Source organism: Geotrypetes seraphini, chromosome 1 (genome assembly GCF_902459505.1).
Source record: "Geotrypetes seraphini chromosome 1, aGeoSer1.1, whole genome shotgun sequence".
Taxonomy (NCBI): Eukaryota; Metazoa; Chordata; class Amphibia; order Gymnophiona; family Dermophiidae; genus Geotrypetes; species Geotrypetes seraphini.
The window spans coordinates 488,180,160-488,195,005 of NC_047084.1; the positions used below are offsets into that span (position 1 = coordinate 488,180,160).

The following is a 14,846-nucleotide window of genomic DNA, read 5'->3' on the forward strand; positions in this document are numbered from 1 at the left end:
CACTGCTTTCAATGCATATTCATTGGGGAAATCCTGAAAACCCGACTGGAATACGGCTCTCGAGCACCGGAGTTCCCTACCCCTGCCCTAGTGGTTTAAGAGGATAACTGCCCCTAATCCCTGCCCAGATAGGACCACTGGGGTCTCAGGACTGGCCTTTATAGAGGTGGGAGGGGGGATCAGAAAGGGGAATTATGCTGTTCTGGGAGGGTGAAAGGGAAGATCAAAATCCACGTCTTTGAAGCTGCTTTCAATTCCAAACTCCAACCTACCTTCTAAGCACCAATCTCTGTCTTATCATTCCTTCTGTACTTCCCCCTCCTGAGCACTGTGTATTGATGCTCCTTCCTGTCCAGTTTGTCTGTCTTGACTAGATGGTAAGCTCTTTTGATAAGGGACTGTCTCTTCTGTGTTTTGATGCACAGCGCTGCGTATGTCTAATAGCGTTACAGAAACGATTAGTAGTCATAGTGTAGCACTGCTCAACATGAGCACTTTTCTGAAACCTAGAGATCCCAGATAGCAAGTGTCAATCCCGGCAAAGATCTGTTAAGAAGAAAAAAGGGGGTATTTCGGCTAATCTGTCAATATATTTGAGCAACTTTCTTGACACAATAGTGTCAAATTTTTATTCAGATTTCATATAATATTTCTCCATATTTTTAAATAAGTTAATAGGAATTCAAAATTAGACAAAAAAATAAAGATAAAATAAAATAAAAATAAAAAAAAAGTTTTAAAGGGTGGGAAGGAGGTATTGAAGTAAATGTTTATATTACATGAATCCAGGATGAGGACTTGAAATAACATCCATGTTATAAGAGGTCCCTATACTAAGAATTAAACATCCATATGATACTCCAACCTTCTAGTTATTTCTCTTGTAGGCGAGTTTGTTGTTGAAGTGGGGCACCATATGAATGGTTTATAAGTAAGTGGGCACTGAAATATTATGTGAAATCTGAATAAAAATTTGACACTATTGTGTCAAGAAAGTTGCTCAAATATATTGACAGATTATCCGAAATACCTCCTTTATTAGTCCTCATTTTTGTGGGTTGGATATCCTATGAGGTGATCCGTGTTTGTTTTCTAAAGATCTGTTACGATACAGACATTGACTCTCCTTCTGCAAAGGGGAATAAAAGGTCATTTCTGAGGCCTGGCCAAAGCAAAGCCTGATCATGCTCCCATGTCATTTGCACATTTTTCATTTTTAGACTTTGTAAAACTGGAACTTAGATGTGTATACAAAATACGTTTTTAAGTGCCAGGTAATGCACATTTAAAATGCAAATGGTGCTTCAAAAGATAAACAGAAAACTATCCTCTTAGGATAAACACTTTTGAAACATTTTTTGATTATACAAACAACCCTCACCCCTCCCCTCACAAGCCCAGCACCATTATGAAGAATACCTAAGAGTTTCACAATGTTCGGATGATCAAATTCTGCCATGAGCGCTGCCTCCCTTTGAAAGTCTGCTTGCATGTCAGCTGAAGCTTCTTCTTTGAGCATTTTAACTGCCACCATAGTAAATGGTTCATATGGAAGCAGTCCAGGAGCCCTAGAGTTACATAGATATAGAAAATAATATATTGGTATATTCAGGGAATTAGGAGTCAAAATATTGAAAATAATGCAAAAATATGCAAATATCATTATACATTTTTATACAATAATTAGGTAGAATATTAAAAACCTTCTTTGGAGATGAGATGTGCAAAGTATGTGCTACTGTAAGCTTGGGGAGTGTATGCTACATAGGACCAAATAGCGAGCAAAGAAAGAGAGAGAGACAGAAAGTCTGAGTGTACAGTGTTCCCCTCTGAATTCGCTGTTCGTAAATTGCGGACCCGGTTTTTCGCGGTCTGCTCCAACCGCCTCTTCCTGTAGTAAAGTCGGGCTACACCAATCAGGAGCTGCATGTCAAAGCAGCTCCTGATTGGTGTAGCCCGACTTTACTACAGGAAGAGGTGGTCGGAGCAGACCGCGAGTGATTTCCTTCACCTGCCGGTGCTCCAGTTGCCCTCTCCTGTCTCCCCTGCCTAAAAACCGTATTTGCAATTTTTCAAAATTCGCCCTTACCACCTAAATGTAAGTGCCATTTGCCACACTATGATTATACGAGGGTCATTTCATAAATAATGCACACTATTTAACTTCTTTTTTTTTTTAAGTATTTCTTTACAATCCTTAAATATAGTCTCCCTGCTTTGCAATGACCAAGTCCCAACATCTGGGAAGCTTCATTATTCCATCCAAGACACCGTTTTGTTCAGTTGCCAAATGGCTCGGGTACTGGTGGAAGAAAGCTCTTCCAGAGATATGCAAAATGATGTCCATGCATAGGTTGTTTCAACTTTAGAAATATGTTGAAGTCTGGTGGTCTCATGTCTGGACTGTAGGGAGCATAAGGTAACACCTCCCAGCCATAGTCGCGTAGTTTTTCAATGACGAGTGGAGAGCTCCATCTTCCCCATGACCAAAAAAATTTCGATGAGCTCAATCAAAAGTCAAACAAATGACGATTTTTTTGCTTTTGATCATGAAGGCATCATCATCACAGACAAAGTTCCATGTGGAAGAGATGTCACAGCAGTGTATTATCGTGATTTTTTGCAAAAAATGTGCAGAAAAATGCACAAAACCTGACCTCAGTTGCTATTGGCTGGGCCACTCATGCTTCACGACAATGCTCGCCGGCACATAGGGAATGCCATTGAAAAGCTACACAACTGAACTAAAACGGTGTCTTGGATGGAATAATGAAGCTTCCCGGATGTTGGGACTCAGTCATTGCAAAGCAGGGAGACTATATTGAAGGATTGTAAAGAAATACTTGAAAAAAAATAAAACATGTAAATTTTAAAAAAAATAAATAAAAAAAATAGTGTGCATTATTTATGAAATGACAACGCTCGCCGGCACATAGGGAATGCCATTGAGAGGCCAAATCCTCTAGCAGTAAATTAATTCCATAGCGCTTTCCCAAGATAAATAACTTAACACTTTACCTTGCTTGAAAGACCCTTCCAAAAGCTCCTTCCCCAATATCTCTCACATATTCGATATTGTTTCTTGGGTATTCTAGGGAGAGCAGCTTGGTGTTAAGGAGAAGTGGCACACGCTGGTACATGGGGTTAGGATGGAGTCTGTCCAGGAGTAGTTCCGATGGAAGGGTTGTAATTGTTGGCACTTCAGCTTCCCTGCATATAAAAGAAACGCAAAATGAATTTTTGGATAGGACCTTAGCATTCCAAGCAGGATTAATGAATTCATGTTTGAATCTTCCTTTTTCTCCATTTCTTACATACTATCAATTTTGAAAAAATCTTAAAACCCACTTATTTAAATAATATAATATACATTACTGATTTTCACATTATCATGTAGTTATAATGTACTTTTATTCTTTTTATCTATACTTATTTTAGTTTATATTGTGTTTTTTTATTCATTAGTTTTAATGCTTTTATTAGGTACTTAGAATTTTTTATTATGTATGATGTTATTATATTGTATGCTAACTACCTATTGTGTAAACCGTTATGAACTGCTGGTTAGGCAGTATATAAAAATAAATTATTATTATTATTATTATTAAATTTTAATGATGATGCACACTCGTTTTGCCATAGGAAGTTTCAATGTAGTCATATTTCCTAAGAACTAGGCTCATTCTTATGACAATGTATAGAATCTATGCAGTGGCTCCTGTTTATCTGTTCTGTTGGCTGCACTATCAATAAAAATTATTTTTAAAAAAGCGCAAAGAAGTTGGGCCAGGTTGGTACCAGGAAGGCACAAAAATATCAAAAGTTTGACGCGCTGAGGAGAGATTGAAAAAGTGCGGATTCTCAGCTCCGCAGAAAACTAAAGACTGATGGTCCTGCACACCAACAACATTAGGCGGGAAGACACCTGCATGCGCACAGTCAGTGCACTGCCTGAAAGATTTAAAGTGATAGCACACTTGGTAGTGTCTGCACTGGGCTCCTTGGATGATATCGGCCACATGTGAGAATATAATGATACTTCTGAAAAAAGAACGGGATGTTTTGCGATCAGTCTATTCAGGTTTGTCCTGCTGGGGCATGTAAAATGAAAGTACAAGAACAATATTCTTGCGGTTGGAGCCTCCCTCTTCTTGTGGGTCCTATGCAAGAGCAGGGTTAAATCTCAAGATAGTCAATATGCTTTCTTTGACCCTTGAGTGGTTCTTTAAGTATCCTCGTATCAGACTCCACATACCCTAGCTTAGGAGTGAGGTATGCGTAAAACTTAACCCATTTGGAGAAATTGCCTCAGGAAACATGATTTTGAGTCTTACTGCTCCTCTTACTAAGCTGCGATAGCGTTTTTAGCGCATGCAGAATTTTAGCACGCGCTAAACCCACGCTACGTGGCCAGAACTAATGCCAGCTCAATGCTGGCGTTAGCGTCTGGCGCGTGGGGCAATTTAGCGCACGCTAAGCGCGCGCTAAAACCCGCTATCGCAGCTTAGTAAAAGGAGCCCTTAGGGTTTTATTGCACGTACCGGTTTAGCGTGCGCTGGCCAGAAATCTACCGCCTGCACAAAAGGAGGCGGTAGCAGCTAGTGCGTGCGGCAATTTAGCGTGCGCTATTCCGCACGTTAAGGCCCTAGTGCGGCTTTGTAAAAGGAGCCCTTAATGTTTGGCAGGCAATTTTTGGACAGTAATTCTAGGATGGTTTTCCTATGTTTGATGTACTTCTCTTTTCCCATTAATGTGGTTCTGATATTATTTCTGTCAATGTTTTTTGGATTATATTTTCAAAAGAAAGTAATTTTTTTTTTAAGTCACCAAACTTGGATGAAAAAGAAGCAGAAGAGAAAAAGAAAGCACTAAGTCAATATAAAATAACTTTACAAAAGCTATAGCTTTCTTAAATATTTCTCTTTCCACTCCATCATGCTGATGGTATCCGATAAAGTGCTCCAACCACATTTACAAACATATTTCTCTTTTATTAGAACCTAATGTTATCTTTGTTTCTTTTTCACTTTATGCTGCAAGCTTGCTCATAAATTATCCAAGGGTTTCACAAATTCTTGATGCAAAGATATGAACCCATAAAAGTATGTTCTTTATTTAACTGTAAACTTGGTCACAGATTCCAGTAGAAGAAGCCTATGAAAATGAGTTTGGACAAACCTAAAAAGCCCAGTTTGGAAACAACCATACAGTTTTAATAAATGTTAGCCTTGGCATTTAAAACATATGCATCTATGAGACAAACATGGTTTTTCTTGTTACATAGAGCTTTTTGGACCCCTGTTCGTTTACAGAAATTGGATAGTTCTAAGTCTAATAGATGCTAGAGCTGTCATCTCATGGTAGGGACATTGGATCATTGACTGTTCTATTGTTCATTGATACTTACATTTGGAGATCCCTTTGGGATCAAGTGAATAAATTATTGGAAAATCCAGTGGCATTGAAGTACGATACCGTGCTATTTGGCACATTAATGAGGGCCAAAAGCCAAATATCTGCCCATAATAATAAACTTCTCTGTATTATGACAGGGGTTGCCATTCAACTGATTTTGAGGAATTGGAAAAACTGGGATCGGTTAAATTTTACTTTCTGGTGGGAATCTCTATGCCACATTTTTTAAAATGGAGCGTATGATGGCCATACAACAGGGACATTATAAGAAATTTATGGATGTTTGGGAGCCATTGACAGAATACTGTAAGGAGTGATTGCTGATTTTGCCCTTTGATCATATACATCCAGGGTGGGTGGGGAGATACTTTTAATTAAAGTGTAATTGTTGGATATGTATAAAGGGGGGGATGATATATATATTTGTCATAAATATAATTTGATAGAAGTTAAATGTTGTTAAAGTGTAAAATGTTTGTAAAATATGTTGCACTTATTTTTGGCTTTAAAATGAATAAAGATATTTTTTTTAAAACCACATATGTATTTTCAGTACTTCTATATAAATGGACAGCGGTGCTGAATGTATGTACAAGGCAGTCACCAGCTATTTGTAACCTAGTGATATTCAGCTGCTAAATCTTACGGGAGGGGGGTGCTGAAAAGTTCTCAGCCCAACCAATTTCCTAAATTCTGAGTGTTATTTTGCCACTGTAGCTGAAAAGAGTGTTATTTTGCGAAGTGCCAATTTGCAGAATCATAATGCTATGTTTTGACATTGTTTCAGATCAATGATTGAACCATGTCAATGAGAAGTGTAGCATTTTCAAGTGTGGAACTCCAAGCCAACATGAAGTTCCTATTCCTGCAGAAGAAAACATCAAAGGAAATCCATGAATGTATGATGCAAATATTGAGTGACAAAAGCCCATCATACTCCACAAATGAAGAAGATGTGTGAAAACTTTCAGCTTGGAGATTTTGAGACCAAAAATGCAGCAAGGTCTGAATAGTGTATGCTCCTGAAATTGCTGACCTTGACCGGATTTTGAAAGATTGGTGAATATCAGCTAAAATAATTGCTGAGACACTACAGATATCCAGGGAACCTGTTGGGTGTATAATCCACAAGCAGCACAGTATGATGAAGCTGTCAGCCAAGCTGGTGCCCAAATGTTTGAATGCTGACAAGAAACAACGTCGAGTGGACACTTCCAGGTTGATTTTGCCGCATTTTCAGTGAGCCGGTGCCAACTTTTTGGAACAACTACCATGTTTCCCTGAAAATAAGACACTGTCATATTAATTTTGGGCCCAAAAAATGCACTAGGTCTTGTTTTCGGGGTATGCACAAGATCATCTCTCCCTTCCTTTCCTTCACCCCAATTCTTCTTCTTTCCTTTCTCTCCCCCACATTTGCAGCATCTTTCCTCACTTCCCATCCCCCTGTACAGCAGAAGTTTGCCCAGCTTTTATCCATCCTTCCCTCCCTCCCATCCCTTGTGCAGCAGAACCCTTGAACACACACACCCCCGACGCCCCCAATGCTGACCCTACATCCTTCCATCCCTGCTGACTGCGAGCGAGCCCTACCTTGATCCAAAGCAGCGTCGGGCCGGCAGCACTCTAAACAGGCTGCTTTGGCCTTGTCTATCAGGGATTTCACTCTGCTGTGTTAGTGATGATGTCATCAGTAACGCGTCAGATTGAATTCTGCGACGGACAATGCCATGCAGCCTGTTTATACGCTGCTTTGGATCAGCCCGACGCTGCTTTGGATCAAGGTAGTGCTCGCTCGTTGTCGGTGGGGAGGGAAGGATGGAGGGTCAGCAGGGGTTCAGCTGCACAGTGGGGGCGGAGGCGGGGGCTGGTTGAACAGTTACTGCCGGCGAATCCCAGGACTAGGGCTTATTTTTGGGCTAGGGCTTATATTAAGACCTACCCCCAAAAATGGTGCTAGGGCTTATTTTTGGGGTAGGTCTTATTTTCGGGGAAACACGGTAGTTACTGTGAAACATGGTTACACCACTAGGATCCTGAGACAAAACCACAGTCAATACAATGGTAGCACTTAGGATCTCCAAGGCTAAGGAAATTGAAGACCCAAAAGTCAGCAGGAAAGGTCATGGCCACAGTGTTTTGGGATCAACAAGATGTTATAATGACTGACTATATTCCAAGGGGCCAAACAGTTAATGCTGAATACTACTGTAAGTTGCTGTGCCGATTAAAGGAGCCATTGAAAGAAAAAAGGAGACGGAAGCCGCGAAAAGGAGTTCTCTTTTTGAAAGACAGTGCACCTACTCACAAGCCTGACAAAATGATGGATGTTTTAACACAGCTGGGGTTTCGGTGCATAGACCATCCACCCTACTCACCAGAGCTTGCTCCATCTGACTATTTTCTATTTCCAAACCTTAAAAAAGAGTTTTAAAGGGTGACAATTTTTGAGTGATTCAAAGGTGATTGCAGTAGCGGAGTAGTATTTCAGTGACTAGACATCAGAGTATTTTTTGGAAGGGTTACACAAACTTCAGACATGATGTGCCAAGTGTGTTGAACTTAGGGGTGAATATGTGGAATAACTTATAAGTTTCACATCATTCTCTTCTTGGTTGGGCTGAGAACATTTCAGCACTCCCTCCTATTGCTAAACCTTCATATATCCAAGACGTTGTAAGCCTCACCTGTTGTTTGTCCACTTCTTTTGCCTCCGGCAACAAACGATGGCCATAATTATGAGGAATGCTAGCACAGCAAAGCTGGAGATGATGGAAATGATGACAGTCATGGAGTGAGTTGGAGAGAAGGAAGAAGATGAAGGTGAATTGGGAGTCTCAAAACTTGCTTTTGCAGTCACTAGAGAAGAGGCTATGGGAAGAATAAGAGAGTATACTTACATTATGGACTGGCTGAATAATGTAAGGGTTAGCACAACCTACTGCTAAATCTGTTGATCAGGGTATGAAGTGCCATCCACTCATTGTATGAATTTCTACTGATCACCTGGGGACAGAAGCCTCAGGTGAATGCAAAAAAATCAAAGCAGCTGACACAACAAAACTGAGGGGAAAGTTTCAGAATTAAGGAGCAACATTTCAGTTTTCAAAGAGATTTATGCACGTAGGGCCTGATTCTGGAAATGGTGCCTGCCACGTGTCAATCACCGGTAGGCGCCGTTTCCAGAATTGCGTCTATTTTCTTCTACAGATGCTATATATGTAGGCCAGCGTTTTACAGGTCCACATTTAAGGCATCTGACTCGTGACTACAAGAAGCACCTAGGCATGCCTAGGGATGCCTAAGGCCACTTACAGCATAAACCACGCCTATGCCAGTTTTAGGTGTCCCTAGGCGTGCCTAGACATCTCGTACACGTGCAAACAACACCTACATTGTAGGCATCCTTTCATTTTTTTAAAAATGTGCATTCTGATTGGTCTGTTAAATGGCAGTAGGACGCCTACCGCCACCTACAATTGGGATGCCATTTTAGAATCAGGCCGTTAAAGGGCAATTCTATAAATGGCACCCAAATTTACATGCGCCAAATTGTACACGAGCCCGAAATGTGCATGCAATTAAACTGTCTTACAAACCAATTAGCACCAATAATTGGGCACTAGCAATCAATTATTTGTGTTAATGTGCAACAATTTGAATTTCTATAAAGATAGGCGTGCAAATCTTATAGTGCAAAGCTCAAAAAGGGGACTGGAGGGTGCACAGATGGGTCAGAGGCATTCACTAAAGATGCGCACAGTATTACAGAATATCGGAGATCCACACCTAACTTATGCACCAACATTTACACCAGGTTTAAGTGGTGTAAATCCTCGTGCCCAAAATTGGACATGGAAATCTATAAATGATGTGCTACTCGGAACAACATTCATATTAATAGTGCTCCATATCGATTTTTTTTTTGTGACAAAACTTGGGCGCCATTTACTGAACCTAGTTCAAATGCGCGCTGACAAATGCATGCAGACATTTCAGTGCACCGACAACTGAGCGCAGGATAATTGTGCAGTAGCTGCCACTAACAGATAATTTTGTAACAGGGTGCAGTGCAGTGGCATAGTAAGGGTGAGCGGTGCCCGGGGAGGTGGTGCCCCTCCCCGCTCCCCCTGCCACGCACACACCCCCTTCCCTTTCCCCATACCTTTTTAACCTTCTCCGGCATGAGCAGCTTGTCCACGTCCATGTCGGCTCACCCTTTGACATCATTTCCTAGGCATGGGTCCCAGAAGTGATGTCAGATAAAGTGCCAATACTGACACGGGCAGCAACTTCACGTTGGGTAAGTAAAAAAAGGTACATGGGAAGGCAAGGGGCTTATGCGGCAAGAAGAGCTGGGGGGGCAGAGAGGAGAAGAGGTGCTGTGGCTTTAGCAAGATGGTGCTGGGGCAGACTGCCCCCCTTACTATGCCACTGGCGCAATGGGTAGGCATCTATAGTGCAGTTGATGTAGATACTCTTTCATAAAGACAAGTAGGAATCTATTTGTCTTTCTAAAATACTAGCATATATGGAAGAGAATGTGCCTACTGATGAGGACGAGCCAGCATGATTTCAGCAAAGGCAGATCTTGGCTGACAAACTTGCTGCACTTCTTCGAGGGAGTGAACAGGCAGATAGACAAGGGCGACCTGGTCAACATTGCATATCTGGATTTTCAGAAGGCGGTCGACAAGGTTCCGCATGAACGACTAATTCGGAAAATTGCGATTCATGGAATCGAGAGTGAAATACTCACATGGATTAGAAACTGGCTGGAGCAAAGGAAACAGAGAGTGGGGGTAAATGGACAATACTCGGACTGGAAGAGCGTCACTAGCAGGGTGCTGCAGGGCTCGGTGCTTGGGCCCATGATCTTCAACATCTTTATAAACGATCTGGACATAGGAACGATGAGCGAGGTGATTAAATTTGCTGACGATACAAAGTTATTCAGAGTAGTGAAGATGCAGGGGCACTGCGAAGATCTGCAATGTGACATAATTGGGCTCAAGGAATGGGCATCGACATGGCAAATGAGGTTTAACGTGGATAAGTGTAAGGTGATGCATGTCGGTAACAAAAATCTCATGTACGAATACAGGATGTGGTACTTGGAGAGACCTCCCAGGAAAGGGACTTGGGAGTTCTGATCGACAAATCGATGAAGCCATCCACGCAGTGTGCGGAAGTGGTGAAAAGGGTGAACAGAACACTGGGAATGTTAAAGAAGGTGATCACAAACAGATCGCAGAAGGCTATCATGCCGCTGTAACGGGATATGGTGCGCCCTCACCAGCACTGGTCACCGTACATGAAAAAGGACACGATACTACTTGAAAGGGTCCAGAGAAGAGCAACTAAGATGGTTAAGGGGTTGGAGGAACTGCTGTACAGCGAAAGACTAGAGAAACCGGGCCTCTTCTCCCTTGAACAGAAGAGATTGAGAGGGGACATGATCGAAACATTCAAGGTACTGAAGGGAATAGACTTGGTAGATAAGAACAGGTTGTTCACCCACTCCAAGGTAAGGAGAATGAGAGTACACTCTAAAGTTGAAAGGGGATAGATTCCATACAAACGTAAGGAAGTTCTTCTTTACCCAGAGAGTGGTAGAAAACTGGAACAATCTTCCGGAGTCTGTCATAGGGGAAAACACCCTCCAGGGATTCAAGACAAAGTTAGGGCTAGTCTCGGTTAGGGCGCTGGTCTTAGACCAGAGGCCACTGCGTGAGCATGATGGACCAATGGTCTGACCCAGCAGTGGCAATTCTTATGTTCTTATGTTAAAAGAGAGGGTAGAGCAAGAACAGAGCATTCAACTATTCAGATTGGGCTAGATTCGGTAAATGATGACCAAATTTGGGCGGTCGGAAAATACCGCGAATGACTGGGACCGCGAATTGCCGACTGCAAATGACCAGGGAAGCAATGTACCGCCATACCACAAACAGTTCTAAGCGGTTTACAGGGGAAGAGACTGTATACAGACAGCAACATTACAGAGAACTTTTGAAATTACATTGGCATGTTAAGTTTAGTCAAGTTTATCTGGAAGTGTTTTGGAAGTACCTAAAGGTTAAAGTGGGATCAGAGAAATTTGTCAAAGAGATAAGTTTTGATTGACTTCCTATATGTTTGGTATAAAAGTGCGTTTAAGATGAAGTTGGTTAAACATTTGTTACATATGCCTTGTAAAGCCCACTATTCTACTGTTTTTAACTTTTTAAACATTGTAATGGTGGAAGGCAGCTATGCTCACCATTATACCACCAACGCATTATAATTTCTGGTGGGAATATTTATGCCACACTTTTAAACTGGAACGTATAAATGCACTACAAAAGGGACATTATAGGAAATTTAAGGATGTCTGGGAGCCACTGATAAAATTCTGTAAGGAGTGACTATTGATTTTAATTTTAGCCCTTTGAGTATACACGTCCAGGGGGGTTGGGAGGGGGAGGGGGATAAACCATTAATTTAACTTGGGAAAGGTTACTGAAGGAATACATTGTAATGGTGTAAACCACTTTGGCAAAGAAAAACGGTATATCAAGTCATAATAGGGTTGCCAGATTTTCCAAACGGAAAATTCAGACCCCTAGACACGTCCCTAGGCCTATCCGTATAGCAGTGCAGAATATACATATTTTTTAAACACTGTGGCTAGAATTTGTACAAATGTGGTCACTGTTGCCATTCAATATTGACCCAAAAATATATAAGGTGGTGCTTTTTTATTAGACTAATTGTGGGCCCGATATTCAGTAGCATGTATGTGATTAGCAGTAAAGACGCTTTGCAAAATGTGGAGCCAAAATATGATAACACAAAAAAATCTTGTATAAGATATTATATTTCTTCAACTTAAAATATGTTGGCTGTAGAAACTTATAGTACTAAACTGGAGTGTAGAAAGACCTCAGATGTTTACCCAATTCATTATAGAGCAGCCATAGCTGAACTACTCTATGGATATGGTAATAATCACTGGTTAACCACCTCCTACAATCTATAACACTCTTTAAAGAATTTATTAATTATCAAACCAATATCTTTGTAAGGAACAAAAAACTTAGCTTAGAAAATTGAATTTTGTTATCAAATTTCTTGTCATCGATCCCAATGGAACCCGTTTCGCCCTTGGCTTCCTCAGGAGATCAGGAAAATGTACCAAATTCCAACAAATGTAAACTTCATCCATCTAAACTCACAATGGACACAACATATGAATTCGGCTCAAATTATTTCCTGCGTCATTCACAAATCACCGGCTCCTAAGACGCTAACCTTTCTCAGAGGCCACATTCAATCATGGCACCATAACTTTTTCACATGTTATTCGCTGTTTTCTATTAAAAAACCATCGTGAATATGGTGAAACCATGAATAACATGGTGGGAGACCTGGCCTGTTCCTGAAGGAGAGGCAAAACACGGTGAAGAAAGTGCTGGGAATCAACGATTTTCTCTGTAAACGCCTGGAATCAGCGATTTCTTTATGCAAGCTGATGTAATTTGGGGGAAGGAGCCAGCAAGATACAAACCGTGAATAATCAAAACTATGATTGCTGAAATCGCAAATACGGAGGGAGATGTATAGATTTAAAATAAACCAGATAAAATTTTTCTTCACTCAACATGTAATTAAACTCTGGAATTTGTTGCAGGAGAATGTGGTGAAAGTAATTAGCTTAGCAGGGATTATTTCCTAAAACAAAAGTCCTGAAGCCATTAATGATGAAGAAGAGGTTCATGCTGACATGTGTTGGTCTACTTTTGATAAACCAGAATGGCACGATTTTTCCAACTTATTTCATAAATATGCTCAATCATACTGCTGGCTTGATTCCTGCCCTCCATATTTGATGGTTGTTGCTCCCTCAAATTTTAAATTGAAGTTATTTGAATGGATTACCGACTCCTTGGATATAGGAAAATTTCCTTCAGATGCTGGTAATATAATAATTACCTTGATAATTAAAAAATATTAAGAAATCTATTTCTCTGCTTACCAATTACAGACCAATAGCATCTATTCCCCTTTTTTGTTAAAATCATGGAAGGTCTGGTTCATATCCAATTGACCAAATATCTTGAGTAACACACTCTACTCCATGATTCACAATCAGGATTTAGATCCTACTTCAGCACTGAAACGGTGATAGCTGCATTATTGGATTATTTAATAAGCCTTCTAAGTAAAGGCAAAAGCACACTAGTGCTTCAATTCGATCTTAGTAGCGCCTTTGATCTAGTAGATCATCCTACTTTATTAATTTGTTTGGATACTTTGGGCCTTCAAGGAAATGTTTACTCCTGGTTCAAAGGTTTCTGGAGTCCAGATTGTACCAAGTTAGGTTTAGGACCCACCTCTCTTCAATCTGGAATAACCCATGTGGTATTCCTCAGGGTTCTCCACTTTCACCTACACTATTCAATGTTAATCTTTCATCATTGGGCTCATGTTTGAGCAACCTGGATGTAGAACTGTTTAGTTACGCTGACAACATTACTATTGTCATACCTTTTACTTCAGCCCTATCCCAGATTACCACTAAAGTTGAAATTGTAATGAAACATATGGATTCCTGGATGCAAAAATTTAAACTCAAACTAAACTCTGGCAAAACAAAGTTTTTCGTGGCGACTGCTAGTAATATTTCTTCTGAACCTTCTATTAGTATAAATTCAACTCAGTGTATAATTCATCCAACGATTAAAATTTTGGGAGTTATTTTAGACCAGCATCTTACAATTCATGCTCAGATAGATGCTGTAGTGCATAAATGCCACTTCATGTTATGGAAATTGCGAACAATTAGATCTTATTTTGAATTTACTGCTTTTAGATTACTGGTTCAATCGTTACTACTGAGTCTTCTCGATTATTGTAATATTATCTATCTGACAGTCACCAAGAAAAAATTAGCAAGACTTACAATAATACAGAATACAGCGGTCAGAATGATTTATGGCCTGAAGAAATTTGATCATGTTACACGCTTTTATCGTGAATTGCATTGGCTGCCAATGGACACCCGGGCAATGTTCCCTCTAAGGATTGATGAGGTGTGTGCAAAAAAAAATATGCATGAGCGACAAGTTACATATTCCACAAATTTATGAGCAGGCACGGAGGACGCATTTGTAAACAAATGTAGTTTATCCTTGTACTCCTTATGTATTTTTAATCATCTGTGGATATGTTTGTATGTTTATTGTTCAAATGGTTTTATTTATTTCCCAAAATTTATTTTTGTTATACACATTGAAAATATTTGATATTGCGTTTAAATCAAAATCTCAATAAACTTGAAACTTGAAATGAGTGCCCATGAGATTGTGGGAGGGTTAAATACTCAAAACTTAGAAGAATAACAATTTACTTAAAGTTTTTGCTTCTCCAGCTTTCTGGTATCTTTACAT

At 40.2% G+C, this 14,846-nt stretch overlaps 1 protein-coding gene across 5 annotated transcripts in view; it reads right to left on the reverse strand.

Moving 5' to 3' along the window:
* The window catches only part of MUSK (muscle associated receptor tyrosine kinase), a 185,417-nt gene that overhangs the window by 7,031 nt on the left and 163,540 nt on the right, over nt 1–14,846 (reverse strand). For all 5 annotated transcript variants that reach the window (XM_033926451.1, XM_033926479.1, XM_033926469.1 and 2 more), the window contains 3 exons: nt 8,103–8,286; nt 3,019–3,210; nt 1,420–1,568 (listed from right to left, as the gene is read on the reverse strand). In XM_033926451.1, the coding sequence (XP_033782342.1) occupies nt 1,420–1,568; nt 3,019–3,210; nt 8,103–8,286 (525 nt within the window). The remainder of the gene's footprint in view (nt 1–1,419; nt 1,569–3,018; nt 3,211–8,102; nt 8,287–14,846) is intronic.